This window comes from Rhineura floridana, chromosome 4, assembly GCF_030035675.1.
Source record: "Rhineura floridana isolate rRhiFlo1 chromosome 4, rRhiFlo1.hap2, whole genome shotgun sequence".
NCBI lineage: Eukaryota > Metazoa > Chordata > Lepidosauria > Squamata > Rhineuridae > Rhineura > Rhineura floridana.
Genome location: NC_084483.1, coordinates 182,101,127 through 182,117,230, shown reverse-complemented (window position 1 = coordinate 182,117,230; position 16,104 = coordinate 182,101,127). Strand labels below are relative to the sequence as shown.

At 41.8% G+C, this 16,104-nt stretch overlaps 1 protein-coding gene across 3 annotated transcripts in view; it reads right to left on the bottom strand.

Annotated features, from left to right (window-relative positions):
- Positions 1 to 16,104, bottom strand: part of CAMKMT (calmodulin-lysine N-methyltransferase) — a 455,076-nt gene that overhangs the window by 49,009 nt on the left and 389,963 nt on the right. For all 3 annotated transcript variants that reach the window (XM_061625416.1, XM_061625417.1, XM_061625418.1), the window contains exon 4: positions 13,133 to 13,193. In XM_061625416.1, the coding sequence (XP_061481400.1) occupies positions 13,133 to 13,193 (61 nt within the window). The remainder of the gene's footprint in view (positions 1 to 13,132; positions 13,194 to 16,104) is intronic.

The window sequence follows — 16,104 nt, the reverse complement described above, 5'->3', positions numbered from 1 at the left end:
CACAGACCTGAATTTACAAGATCTGAACAGGGTGGTTCGTGACAGATGCTCTTGGAGGTCATTGATTCATAGGGTTGCCATAAGTTGTAATCGACTTGAAGGCACATAACAATAACAAATACGCACACACACACACAATTCAAGTTGTCATCTTTTTAAACTCTTAGTGCTATTGCTTTGTACTAAGTAAATACACTTTTAAGAAAGTCTTATTGATCTCAGTGGGATTGTTCAAATGTAAGGATGGCTATGACTGTTGCCATAGAGTAAAACTTAGCTTAAAAATTTCTATAACATCAGCCGTTTTCTTTAAGATGATAAATTAGAAAGTTGAATATCTGATGTGCACATTGTTCTTAATTTATGTCAGCATTTCATTGCAGTTGCAACCTACAGTGCATTTATATGATAAAATACCATTTCAAGATAGGTGTTTGCTGGGATATTGAAAGCTGTTGGTGGATAAAAATTGTGCAAGACAGGTTATGTGGCATAAAATATACTAGAATGGAAACTAAGCAAACAAAAACAATAAAAATATTTTCATAAAATTACTAAAGGTCACTTGCCGTCCAAAAATAAACAAATAAATAAATCAAATTACATCATTTCTAAGGAAGTGTTTAGGGCTATGTTCTTGATAAACCTCCTCATGAAAAACACAACATAAATGTAAATGTACTGCCTTCAAGTCAATTCCGGCTTATGGCGACCCTATGGATAAGGTTTTCGTGGTAAGTGGCATTCAGAGGGGGTTTACCATTGCCTCCCTCTAAGGCTGAGAGGCAGTGACTGGCCCAAGGTCACCCAGTGAGCTTCATGGCTGTGTGGGGATTCGAACCCTGGTCTCCCAGGTCGTAGTCCAGCACCTTAACCACTACACCACACTGGCTCTCCACTATACCACACTGGCTCTCTAAACACAACATAAGGGGCAGCCAATAAGAACATAGACTGACCTTCCCCTGTAGCATAAAGCTGAGGTACATGTCAGTAGTGGAGTGGTCTTGTGATAGCTTTGATAGGATGTGTCTATTGATTTTAAACAAAAATGAGGTATCTGAAGCCTGCAGTATTTAGGGCTTTACATGGCAACACAAGTACTTTGAACTGTGTCTAGGAAACTACTGGAATTTGAGAAAAACTCTAAAGACGTTTGGCATAATGCCCTTTTGGATTCAACAGTTGCAAAAACGTCACAACAAGAACACTGTAGAAATCACTCTTAAAAAAACTCTGAATAGTATATTTACACTTATACGATCATCATCCTGTTTACAAGCAAACATCTTTTTTTTATAGGGGGAGGTTTTGGTGAGGATGTACTGAAATTTCTTAAGAGGTTAACGGGGGCTTAGCATTGCCAGGAACCAGGGTCATTTAAAACATTTTGCCACTAATGGGGGGGCACCATTCCCCCCCCCAGTATGACCCAGAACAGTGACATCCAGGGCATTTCTGAAAGATGAAAATGGCTGCCACCAGCCACCTTAAGGAGCTCTCCTCCAATCTCCTTGGCAAAAACAAAAAACATTCATCTTCCTCCTGCTCCAGTGTGGCTATGAAGAGATTGAAAACTTTCACTTTGTTTGTTTTTTTATGAACTGCAGTTCAGCATTATGCCTGAACCCATTGTTATTGGTCTAAAAAAATATGATTTACTGCAACAAGCCAACTGCAAACTGTGGTTTATATACAGTAGTTTGAAGCTGGGCTGTTTCAATAAGCCAAAGCTAAGATTTAATCTACTTGGGGAGGAAGGGCAGGATATAAATTCAATAAATAATAAAAATATTTATAATTACATCAGGCCTAATGCTAAACTGTGGTTAATATAGAACAGAAGCAGGAGCTTCCAATATTCTCCTGGTCATTCTGGGGGCTAGACCCCAGCTAGGTTTGTTCACATCATGCTAAACCACATTTTATAGTTCCATTTGAATGCAGACAGCAGGGGTGGTATTCAATGCTATTCTTACTGAGGGTAGACCCACTGAAGTTAATAGACATGACTAACTTAGGTTCACTGATTTCAGTGGGACTACCCTGAGTACGACCTAGTTGAATACAACTCTTTATGTGATTATGTCTCATGAATATCTTTGCATATATCAAAGAGATCAGGCCTCAGAATTTTGCAGAAATCTTGTTCATGCACTCTGCTGAAACCTCCCCAGCTCTACCACCATTGAAAGGGCATCCCTGGCACTTGGTTCATTTACTCCTTGAAGAAACTTTATCTTTTAAATGCTAGGCAGGATTTCAAGTACCCAAAGAAAACCCATGAACACAACAATAATAGAAAACAGACTGACAAAGCAAATTTGCCACTTAAATTCTTGTAAGATTCCATAGGCTATGTTTATATTTTTTTAAAAAAAGATTTTATAAAGACTAGTTAAGTGAAAATCCTTAAACGGCATATTTTTTCATGTTAATGTTACTTGTTTTGTACAAGTGTTACTATTAGGCTAATGAGGTTATTTTCTTTAAAGCATATTATTAAAAACCTTCATGCAAATAAGTATATACTTACAGATAATAGAGGTTGTTAAAACATGCCTTATTAGCATAAACAGCTGTTCGTAATATTTTCCATAAATATGTAATTTGGTGATCTTTATAATATTAAGATTAAACATGAAAGTCCTCACCAACGCAACAGCGGGCAGGCCACATTCTGAAGAACACAGTAGTAATTAATACTCACTAAAGCCAACAGAAAACTTAGCTTTTTGCAAGATTTCACATATACTGAATAGCTCTAGGTTGATATACCAAGGAAGTAGCAGCAGCTGCATTTGGGGTGATGAATTCAGTGGGAGGTCTTAGGCATAACAGATCCACATATGTAAAATGGGAATTCTGGCAGGGAGAAAAGGATTCAAAATTCTATGTGAATCCATATGTGAATTTAGACACTGATATTGTGGCAGTTCCAGCTGAGGTTTCCAATGCAACATCACAGGTGTGGTAAATGCATTTTTGTGTGATAGTGTGATGCCTACTGCCCTTAAAGAGGCAGTGGTGCATCCACTTCTTAAAAAGCTCACACTGGACCCAGTGGAATGTAAAACTATAGACCGGTCGCCAACACCCCTTTCTTATTCATTGCATTTAATTTGTTAGACGCTCATCTGGCTGGTTACCCAGCCACTCTGAGCGACGTACAATACAGCATATAAATAATAATAATAATAAATAGCCGCAGGCTACTCACTCCGTCAACCAGGGGTGGTCAGTCACTTTTACTGTCCTCGCTGTCAGAATATGCTCCCAAGAGGCTGAGGGAAGAGGCGACAGCCTTTGAGCGGGAAGCCAGAGAGGTATCAACAGAGGTCTTGTCTGCACTCCCAGCACCTGGGCCCGGCGGCATGTTCTAACTGTCCGCCCCATTTGCCACGCTCAAATCTGGCATCCTCTTGACAGTCACCAGCCCGGAGAGTTTGGCCTTGTTGGAGAGTTTCCCAACACTCCTCTCCCAGCTTTCCACCTTCATCTTCTTTGCTTGCGGCTCTGAGTCCTCTCGCAGGATGTCTGTAGGTTTTGCTTTTGCAAATGACTTAGCAGGACTTAGCAAAGGTGGTGGAGAATGTGGTTGTAGAGCAACTGCAGGTATTCCTAGATGAGGAATTTGCCTATCTAGATCCATTACAATCTGGATTGAGACCTGGTTTCGGAACAGAATCAGCCTTGGTTGCCCTGATAGATTACCTTTACCATGAGATAGACAGGAGGAGTGTGTATCTGTTACTTCTTCTTGATCTCTCAGCAGCATTTGATACCACTGACCATGGTATCCTCCTGGACCGACTCAATGGGATGGGTATTGGAGGCATCTTCTTACAGTAGTTCTGCTCTACTTTCAGGGCTGTGTCCAGAGAGTATCACTGGGTGAGTGTTCCTTGGACCCCTGGCCCTTCTGCTATGGGGTTCCACAGGGTATTATTCTCTCCCCAGTGCTATTTAACTATTAAGCTATTAAGCTGTTTAGAGCTGTCATTAGGAGTTTTGGAGCAAGGCGTCATCAGTATGCTGATGACACGCAGCCAGACTGCCAATGGGGCCACATGGCCAACAACATTGGCATTGCGCAGGGGGTTGGACTTGATGGCCTTATATGCCCCTTCCAACTCTACTATTCTATGATCCTATGAACATGCGACACATCTGCACTGGCTGCCCATCCACTACTGAGCCAACCTCAGGGTCCTTGTATTAATTTACAAAGCCCTGAACAACTTAGGTCCAGGGTATCCTAGAGACGGCCTGCAGTCTTATATCCCAACTCGATCATTGAGATCATCTGCAGGAGTGGCTTTGGTTGTCTCCCGAGGCTCATTTAACATCGACATGAAATCAAGCCTTCAGTGTCATTGACCCCATTCTCTGGAATGCTCTGCCAACAGAGATTCAGCATGCATTCTGTTTTAACATTCAAACACCTGTGGAAAACCTTTTCTGTTCCTCCAGGCTTATGGAGGCAATTAAGATGTGTTTTTACAATAGCTGACCTTTTTACAGTATTTTTAATACTGTGTTTTTAATAGTTTTCACTGTATGGTTTTTAATTTATTGTAAACCACTTAGATGATTTTTAAACATGAACTAGTGGTATACAAATGTATTTATAAATAAATAATAAATAAAATATCTCTAGTAGTACATCCACTGTGGAATACCTTGCCTTCTGAGGTCTCTCTCTGGCACCAAAATTAGCTAAATTTTGGTGCCTGGTTAAGACCTGGTTGTTTTCTTAGCCATTTGGCATGCTATTTAACATCTGTAGGAAACCGCTGGGAACTGTCATCCAGGCATTTGGAGCATGGTGCTATCAGTATGCTGATAACATACAGCTTTATCTCTCCATTCCATCTGAATTAGGAGAGTCTGTGCAGGAGCTACGCTGGTGTCTGGAGGCAGTGATGGGCTGGATGAGGGCAATCAAACTGCACCTGACAAGATAGAAGTGCTCTGGATGGGGGGTTTCCATGTTTGGACCTTAGGGAACTTTATTTGGGTGGGGTTGCTCTTGCCCGGAAGGAACAGGTACATACCTTGAGGATATTCCTTGATTCAAATCTGTCACTTGAACTGTTTTCAAGTGTAGGCACATTAGAGTACTCTAGCAGGGAAATCAGTAGCTCATGGGTTACCAGGAATAGGACTGACCAGAGCTGGGCATAGGCACTCCTTGCTATTGAAACCACCAAAGAACAGAAGAACAGAAGAAGAGCCTGCTGGATCGGGCCAATTGCCCATCTAGTCTAGCATCCTGTTCTCACAGCGGCCAACCAGATTCCTATGGGAAGTACACAAGCAGGTCCTGGGCACAAGAGCACTCTCCTCACCTGAGGTTTCTAGCAACTAGAATTCAGAAGCATACTGCCTCTGATCATGGAGGGAGAGCATAGCCATCATGGCTAGTAGCCACTGATGGCCCTATCTTCCATGAATTTGTTTAATCCTCTTTTAAAGCCTTTCAAGTTGGTGGCAATCACTGCCTCCTATGTCTGTCCTGAATCTTCCAACATTAAGCTTTATTAGATGTACACGACTTCTAGTGTTATGAGAGAGGGAGAAAAACTTTTCTCTATCTACATTCTCCATGCCATGCATAATTTTATACACTTCTATCATGTCACCTCTGACTTGCCTTTTCTCTAAACTAAAAAGCCCCAAATGCTGCAACCTTTCTACATAGGGATCTGGCTCCATACACTTGATCATCGTGGTAGCCCTTTCTGAACCTTTTCTAACTCTACAATATCTTTTTTGAGGTGTGGCAACCAAAACTTTACACAGTATTCCAAATGCAGTCACACCATAAATTTGGATAATGGCATTATGATATCAGCAGTTTATTTTCAATTCCTTTCCTAATTATTCCTAGCATGAAATTTGCCTTTTTCACAGCTGCTGCACACTGGATTGACATGTTCATTGAGCTATCCATGATGACCCCAAGTTCTTGTTCCTGGTTAGTCATCACCAGTTAAGACCCCATGACCATATATGTGAAATTAAGACTTTTTGCCCCAAGATGCATCACTTTGTATTTGTTTACATTGAATTTAGTGTGGCAGCACCTACCCTGTGGAATTCCCTCCCTTTGAATATTAGGCAGGTGCCATCTCTGCTATCTTTTCGGCGCCTTTTGAAGACTTTCCTTGTTCAACAAGCCTTTTAGGTTGAGACCTGTCCCAGTCTGCATCTGTATTTTGCTTAATATGTTTTTTAATAATGTTTTTAACCCTTTTTAAAAGTTGTTTTTTTAAAATAAATGTTTTTAATGCTGTTTTGTTTTAATGTATTTTACGATCTGTTTTTATGATGTTTTAAAGTGTTTTTAGCACTTTGTTTGCAGCCCGGGGCTCCTGCTGGGAGGAAGGGCGGGATACAAATTAAATAATAAATAAAATAAATAAATAATATATAATTGCATTTGCCATTTTACTGCCCATTCACTCAGTTTGGAGAGGTCTTTTTGGAGCTCTTCGCAATCCATTTTTGTTTTAATGACCCTAAGCAAGTGAGACTTATAAAGGATTGTAAGATAAAAGGGATTTATCCATTCAGAATCCGGTAGTTCTATAATGCTGGAAAGCATGAGAATTACACACTCTGGAGCGTAGAAAGAATACCTCTTGTCACTTGAAACTCTAGAAAGACGAGAAGGGAGGCTTATCCCAGTTTTTTGTAAAAATGGAAAAGCACATTAAAGAGTAAATTAAAGTCAGCCTAGAGGACCACTTTGTCTTTGTGCATCCACAGGAAGGGTAGGTTGCAATGCTCAAATGATAACCTGCTCACTCTGTTTGCACAGGTGATAGCTACCATAAATGGTGCCTTGAAGGAAAGAAGTATGAGGCTATAGGCTTGAAAGTTTTGCCCATGGGTAAGACAGAAATAAAAGCAGAGTCTATGCTGGGGCTGGGACATTAACTGATGGCTATATATTAGTAAGCCCTTCAAAATAAATTTTGTAAGAAAATGAGAGTGAAGTTCTTCAAGAGTACATTAAGCCAAGACAGCTGATAGACATGAAGTGAAAAGCAATCCCTTGGGGTATTCTAATATATCTGAACCCAAGACAGGGTGTCCAGATTGTGGGAGGAAGGGATAATGCAATATCAGGATCATTTGTAATTATAAGATTTTCTAATAAGAACATAAGAACATAAGAAGAGCCTGCTGGATCAGGCCAGTGGCCCATCTAGTCCAGCATCCTGTTCTCACAGTGGCCAACCAGGTGCCTGGGGGAAGCCCGCAAGCAGGACCCGAGTGCAAGAACACTCTCCCCTCCTGAGGCTTCCGGCAACTGGTTTTCAGAAGCATGCTGCCTCTGACTAGGGTGGCAGAGCACAGCCATCATGGCTAGTAGCCATTGATAGCCCTGTCCTCCATGAATTTGTCTAATCTTCTTTTAAAGCCATCCAAGCTGGTGGCCATTACTGCATCTTGTGGGAGCAAATTCCATAGTTTAACTATGCGCTGAGTAAAGAAGTACTTCCTTTTGTCTGTCCTGAATCTTCCAACATTCAGCTTCTTTGAATGTCCACGAGTTCTAGTATTACGAGAGAGGGAGAAGAACTTTTCTCTATCCACTTTCTCAATGCCATGCATAATTTTATACACTTCTATCATGTCTCCTCTGACCCGCCTTTTCTCTAAACTAAAAAGCCCCAAATGCTGCAACCTTTCCTCGTAAGGGAGTTGCTCCATCCCCTTGATCATTCTGGTTGCCCTCTTCTGAACCTTTTCCAACTCTAGAATATCCTTTTTGAGATGAGGCGACCAGAACTGTACACAGTATTCCAAATGCGGCCGCACCATAGATTTATACAACGGCATGATGATATCGGCTGTTTTATTTTCAATACCTTTCCTAATTATCGCTAGCATGGAATTTGCCTTTTTCACAGCTGCCGCACACTGGGTCGACATTTTCATCGTGCTGTTCACTACAACCCCGAGGTCTCTCTCCTGGTCGGTCACCGCCAGTTCAGACCCCATGAGCGTATATGTGAAATTAAGATTTTTTGCTCCAATATGCATAATTTTACACTTGTTTATATTGAATTGCATTTGCCATTTTTCTGCCCATTCACTCAGTTTGGAGAGGTCTTTTTGGAGCTCTTCGCAATCCCTTTTTGTTTTAACAACCCTGAACAATGAGGAGCTTTCACACACTGGAAATATGGACTGCAAAGCCAGAGAAAAGATCTCATTTCACTGTATTCCCCAGTTAATGAGGATGATAGACTGGGTGTTACAGTACAATATTCTCTTGTAATCATGAGAGAACAGTTCAGATATCAAGGAAGTTACCTGATTAGACAACCTCAGGACAGGTGGAACCATGCTTGGTGTGGCCACTATGGAGCTAGAAGGATGCAATTTGCTTTGTGAAATGCCACTATACTAAGGGAAGTGGAAAGAATGCATACAGAAAGGACTTCCACCCATTTTCTCATGTATGCATCCCTGCAAAGAGAGGTTGCCCTTCCACTTAGGGATGGGTTATAGTTCAATGGTAGAACACATGCTTTGTATGCAAAAAGTCCCAGGCTCAGTCCTTGGCATCTCCAGGTATGACTGGGGAAGACTCCTTTCTGAAAACCTGGAGAGCAACTTCCAGTTAGTGTAGACAGTCCTGAGGTAGATGGACCAATGGTCTTACTCGGTAAAAGGATACTTCTCTCGAAATCCTAAAATCTCTTGCACTTGGTGATAGGGATGGTGGTGCAACAACATATATGTGAGGCAACTCTACTTCTCCTTTTCACCTTCTTCAGGTGAGGCTGTTGATGTGCTGAACCGTTGCCTGACCGCGATAATGGACTGGATGAGAGCTAATAAACTGAAACTCAATCCAGACAAGACTGAGACACTGTTGGTGAGCTCTTTACCTGCCCAGATGGTGGATGTTCAGCCTGTTCTAGATGGGGTTACACTCCCCTTGAAGGAACAGGTTCGTAGTTTGGGGGTCCTTTTTGACCCTTCCTTGTCGCTTGAGGCTCAAGTGGCCTCGGTGGCGCGGAATGTGTTTTACCATCTTCGCTTAGTAGCCCAACTACTCCCCTATCTGGCCAGTGACGATCTCGCCTCTGTTGTTCACGCTCTGGTAACTTCTAGATTGGACTACTGTAATGCGCTCTACGTAGGGCTGCCCTTGAAGATCGTTCGGAAACTTCAGCTAGTGCAAAACGCGGCAGCCAGGTTGTTGACGGGGACCCATTGGTCCGCGCATATAACACCTGTCCTGGCCCGTTTGCATTGGCTACCTATTCGTTTCTGAGCCAGATTCAAGGTGCTGGTTTTGACCTATAAAGCCTTACACGGTGTGGGACCGCAATATCTGATGGAACGCCTCTCCCGCTATGAACCTACCCGCTCACTTCGTTCAGTATCTAAGGCCCTCCTCCAGGTACCAACCCATCAGGATGCCCGGAGGATTGTTATTAGATCCAGGGCCTTTTCTGTGGTGGCCCCCGAACTATGGAACAGCTTACCCGAGGAGATACGCCTGGCGCCTACGGTACTTTCTTTTAGGTGCCAGGTTAAGACCTGGTTATACTCCCAGGCATTTTAACGTTCATGTTTTATATTCAATGTTTTTTACTCTACCTTGTTGTGACCTTGTATGTTTTATTGTAACTTTGTATTTTAACTCTGCTGTTCACCGCCCAGAGAGCTATTCGCTATGGGCGGTCTATAAATAAAATAAATAAATAAATAAATAAAATAAATACATCCCCCCGATACTTGGAGGTGATTCCAAGTGCAGTAATTCAGTCTGTTAACTGATTGTCAGTACAGGTGACACAACTAGCTGCAACTAGGATGATACAAGAGTCTATACACCTGCTCCAAATGACTGGGACCCATATGCACAGGGTCTTAGAGGGTGTGCCATCTACTTTGCTCATATCATATTTGGCAGTTATACAATCTGTGGTATCTTGCTCCTCAAAATGGTTGGAAAAGATCCCAGTGCTCTATGAACTCTAGACAGTTCTAGATAGATCACTGCTGTGTGTTGTGTATTCCTGGGCTATCTGTATTCCTTGTTTGGACCTGGGCCTGGCACAATGAATCGTCTGCACATCCCCACAGGGATGCATCCTGTCCTGCTCCTGCTGGATAAAATCACAGTTCTAGGGCATCGGTTGGGACAATTCCACACAACATGGTCAACCTCAGGCTACAATCTGAATCCCAACAGGAACACCGAGAGTCCCAAAAGCAAAGCCTATGTGAAGTTGTGGCCAAACACACTAAAGCTATACCTAGAAAGCCTTAAATTCTTTGTGGTGGAAGGTGAAGACTTCCCTTTGGATTTCCAGAACTTGCAATAAGAAGAGTAAGACTGAGATGTCTTTGACTGATGCATAGCAGAAGACTGGCAAGGTGTCCTTGCAAAAGCCCGTGCAATGCTTCAAATATGTAGTCCAACAAGCAATATTCAGGTTGTGAGCAGTAGATTTTGTGTTTTTTAAGTGTACAAGGGGATGATTGGTTGGGCGCTAAATAAACCTTTCCCATTAAAGGGGAGGTTCTTTATATGAACTCTATTACTGGGTAGTAGCAACAGAGGCCAGACAAACAGGTAGTTATTCAGCATGCAATTGGTTTTATGATGTTGATTTCAGGTTTAATTTTGATAATTAGTATTAGTAATGAATAAGGGTTAAATTAAGAATTAAGAATCAAAACAGATTTTTTTTAAAAGCCCATTTTCATTTCCATATTCATGATGGACATACTCAATATGTCACAAGCAGAAAATAGGTCTATGCCTACTGCAGAGATGAACACTGCAGTAGCTCAATGAGTGAAAAGGCATACACCAACCTCCATCTACAAGTGGAAAAATTACAGCTCCTGAGTTACTTTATGGGAAATAATGGAAGACAGAATGGTGTGGCGGAGACTCAGGTTCAAATCACCATCCAGCAAAGAAGTTCATTGGGTGATCTTGGGTCAGCTGCTCTCTCGCTCACTCTCAGCCTAGCTTATCTCAGGAGGAGTTGTGAAGATAAATCAGGGATGGAAAAACCCACCTATGATATCCTGAGCTTCTTGAGAAAAGGATGGGATAAAAATTTAATAAGGGGTTAGTAGCTGAAGAACCTGTACAGATTTAGGCCCATTTATTTATTTATTAGATTTATACCCTACCCTTCCTCCCAGTAGGAGACCAGGGCTAGTGCTAGCGCTATTCACTGGCAAATATGTATCCTTTTTCTTCCTCAGAGAACTTTGGTTCATTGTTTGCAAACAATCAAAAGCTGATTAGAAAGTTATATTACACTACTTTAGAGCTGTGTCATTTTTAGGATGGAAGGTATGCTTTCAAAGGGCTTGAAATGCCCACCGAACCTCTTTCCCCCTGGGTTTTTGTTTGATGTTTTTACACCTATTTGGAGCCTGTTCTGCTGCTGCTCCACCGTCATCTCCTCTTTGATAGGAGCTCTCCCCCTCTGACTAAGTGATCCCAACCAATTAGTGATTAGATAATGAATATGACATCATATGTGACTCTCCAATGGTGTCACTAACAGCATATGATGATGTTGTATTGTCCTTACTCAAAAGTGGGAAAGAAAAAGCATGTTCCTGTTGTCAGTGTTCCCATCTTGCCATGCTATGCTGTCAGTTTTATTGCCTGACAGTGCCACATGTCAAGATACGGTGCACTAGACCCCTAGAGTTGGTAAAAATAATTCTCTCTATTTTGCTGATTTGCAGCAATTTCATTGCTACTCTGGGCACTTTTTTTAGAAAAAATGATATTTACTGCTGAACTGAATGTATCACGGGTGAACTTTTGGCTAAAAGTTGGGCTGAGGTGAAATTTAAGGAACCAAAATAGTGGGGCATCTTCAGAATGCATGAAAAATTTAGAAAGGATTAGAGGTTTACCATAGGCAAAGGTGCAGTGTTTTGTTTTCTTTATTATTATTTGTTATAATAACATTGCTACCTGTGCCAGTGGCAGCAAAACAGCTCCTTTGGGCTGGCTGGCAACCCCTCCCATACACACACCCCAAATGCTCAGCTATAGTGCCAATCAGCAGTATTATGAAGAAGAATGGAACAAAAAGAGAGAGCTCCCCCTTTTTTTGAAGAAGAAGACTGCTGTGCAGGGACGGGGAACCTGTGGTCCTTCATTGGCCATGCTTGCTAAGGCTGATGAGAGTTCAAGAGTAACAACAACTGGATGGTCACTAGTTCTCCATCCCTGGCCTATGGTAAGCACTCAAGTGTTTCCAATATTTTTGAATCCCCACAAAAATAAATAATTGAAATCCCCCTCCCTGCCGCACAATAATTGCCACTTGTGAATGGAGTGGTGAATTAGGGGTGACATTTTTGTAAAGCCCTATGCAGTGTAGCAAATAATTAACTATGATGCCTTGGCAGTTGGGATACATTCCTCCCAAGCAGGAACATGTTTCTGACCTTTTGAAGCTCCTCTGAAAAACAATTGAAGGGCATGTAAATAGTTTCAAAAATTGCCCTGGTTTCACATCTCAAATGCCCCTGATTTTCTGCAATTCCACCAAGTGAAAATTTCCTAAGTCCACTAGTGGCCAGGAAGCTGAGGTCTATTATGTTTTTTGTATTGTACCAGCATGTGTACCATGGGAGCCTATGGTGCAGAAGTATCAAAAATATTCAGAAAAACAATAGTTTTAACATGCATGGAATGCAAGAAATACTCTGATGCCAAAGTTCTGCTTTAAAAGTATGACACATCTTCCCAGACAATACTTTACTGACTTTCAGAACAGAATTAAGAGTAAACTCAGGAAAGGATGCCTTTTGTTTTTCCCCTGACCTTCACAATCAGTGCTGATCGATTGGTGCCTCACTTTTGTTTCCCAAAAATCAAAGTGAAATGAAATGCCTTGAGTAGAAATCAAAAGTCTTTGACATATAGCAGAAAGCTTGCTGTGCAATATTAGTACCCAACAGCAGCTCCAAATTCTTTGTTAAGAGCAACATGCTTTCACCTTGAACTTTTAAAAACAGAATCTGACGATTTAAATCATAGCAATCTTTACTATGCAAATATAATAAAACTAATGGATTGGAAAGGGTCTTTTATCGGTTGCTTTTGTACCTGAACATTTCATGGTGCTTGAGGCAGTAGTAAGCTAGTACCTCTTCAGAAGGCCAGATACCTATGAGGAGAAAAAAAAGGTGGGTGGAGGGAGGGAGGGAAAGAGAAAGAGAAAGGAGTGAGTGAGTAATGGTTGCTTTTCAAGAACAGGCTCTCTTAATATGGAAAACACATTTTTAGATCCGCCCAAAGTGATCTTTTGCTGCATTTTTTAGGAACATAGAAACATGGAAAGCTGCCTTATACTGAATCAGAGGATTGATCCATCTAGTTCACTCATTGGCAGCAGCTCTGCAGGGTTTCAGACTGGATTCTCTCCCAGCCCTACCTGGAGATACCGGGGATTGATGTATGCAAGGCAGATGCTCTACACCTGAGTAATGGTCCTTCCCCAAAAAGGCAAGAAAGTAACAGGCAAAAAAGCGAAAGACACACTATTGTTTTTGTCAAGAACATTGCTAGGTGTGAGTATATTTCCCCAGAATGACTGCAGTCTGTTGCTCATGGGTTCACTCTGTTGTCTGTTGCTCTTGAATTCTGCTTGGCAGAGCAGTCCTAAGTGGGACCAGGGAAGAGCAGAGCAGTGGATCTACCACCACCACATGCAAAGCCTTGTCAGCTCATGGTGGTAAGGACAGAAGGCAGCAGTGGGGGGGGGGAGGTCTTTTCCCTTTTTTTTGCTACATCAGCTATCAACTGACATAGAATCATAGAATAGAAGAGTTGGAAGGAACCTATAAGGCCATCAAGCCCAGCCCCTGCTCAATGCAGGATTCCAACTGAAAGCATACCTGACAGGGGGCTGTCCAGCTGCCTCTTGAATGCCTCCAGTATTGGAGAGCCCATAACCTCCAGAGGTAATTGGTTCCATTGTTGTACTGCTTTAACAGTGAGGAAGTTTTTCCTGATGTTCAGTTGAAATCTGGCTTTCTGCAACATAACTGAGGGCCCTGAAGACTGGACTCCTTGGGACATCTATGGGGCTTTGGTTCATGTTGATCCAAAGCTGCTAATACCTAGCCTACAAAATGCCCCATTTCAGGGCTTTCTGAATTATCAGGAGAACCACCAGCCATAGCCTGCTGCCTACCGAGGCAGAGTGGGGTCCTGTGCTGTGGTGAGCCCCTCCATACCTGTAACAATCCTCTCCGCTAGCAGAGAAGTACCAAATGGCATCCTACACCCTCACCCTCAGTCACTGACATTGGCAGGTTAGGACTGTGCTCTTAACTAGGATCATTTCTAAAAGTAATTCCTTCAACTCACCTGAGCCTTTTTTAAACCTCTGGGCACAACGTGCACATGCAATAAAACATGGCAATAAAGCAATCTTGATGTGATCGTATGTATGACTGCATTAACATCCCTTTTGTGCACTGTTTCACTGATATGCACAGGCAATCCTGTGTATCGGTAAAACATCACACTAAAATATCTTTTGATACAACTGGTTATATAGTCACATCAATATTGTTTTTTTGCAGTGATGTGTTAACACAGATATAAACACCTGAACATTGGAAAACACCACACAAAAAACAAATTCAATCACATCAAGCTTATACAGCATTACCAGTCCTCATGTGCATATTGTTAATGTAAAGGAGAGAGAAAAATACAAATGAACTTAAAGGAACCAAAAGCTGTGGCAAACTGTACATGTACAAAATTGGAAAACAAAACAGAATAATAAAAGAACCCCAATGTATCAGTTCAACTTCGGGGGGGGAATCTTAATTTCACATAAACACTCATGGGGTCTGAACTGGCGGTGACTGATCAGGAATGAGACCTTGGGGTCATAGGGGATAGCTTGATGAAGATGTCAACCTAGTGTGCAGCAGCTGTGAAAAAGGGAAATTCCATGCTAGGGATCATTAGGAAAGGTATTGAAAATAAAATTGTTGATATCATAATGCCATTGTATAAATCTATGGCACGGCCACATTTCTGGTTGCCTCACCTCAAAAAAGGAAATTGTAGAGCTAGAAAAGGCTCAGAAAAGGGCAACCAAAATGATCCAGGGTGTGGAGCAATTTACCTATGTAGAAAGGTTGCAGCATTTGGGGCTTTCTAGTTTAGAGAAAAGGCAAGCCAGAGGTGACATGATACAAGTTATAAAATATATAAAATATAAAATTATGCATGGCATGGAAAAAGTGGATAGAGAAAAGTTTTTCTCCCTCTCTCATCACACTAGAACTCGTAGACATCTAATGAGGCTGAATGTTGGAAGATTCAAGACAGACAAAAGAAAGTACATCTTCCTGCAGCTCACAGTTAAACTATGGAATTCGCACCCACAAGAGGCAGTGACAGCCACCAACTTGGATGGCTTTAAAAGAAGATTAGACAGATTCATGGAGGATAATGCTATCAATGGCTACTAGCCATGATGACTGTGCTCTGCCACCATAGTAAGATGCAATATGCTTCTGAAAATCTGTTATTGGAAGCCGCAGAAGGGGAGACTGCTGTTGTACTCAGGTCCTGCTTGTGGGCTTCCTGTGGGCATCTGATTGGCCACTGTGAGAACAGGATGCTGGAATACATGGGCCACTGGCCTGGTTCAGCAGGCTCTTTCTATGTTCTTATGAAAAAAGGAATAGGTAATTCAGAATTCTAAACTCTGGATAGAAATTTGGGCAGAATTAATTTCAGAAGCATCCCTATGTGCATGTACTTGTCAATGGCTATGCTGTACTCTCCAACTGTTTACAGGTCTCATTACCCATATTTTCAGAACATGTATCTAATCTGTACGCATCCTACTTGCTTCCAAAGAGCCATTTGTACTATAGTGGCTGGGACTAGAAAACTTACCATTAAATTCCCATATAGCTATGAAGCTCACTGAGCTGTGGTGATCAAGTCACTTTCTTTCAGACTAACCTAACTTACAGGGCTGTCATGAGGTTAAAATGACATTTGGGATCCATGGAGAAAGGGTGGGATACAAATATCACACACAT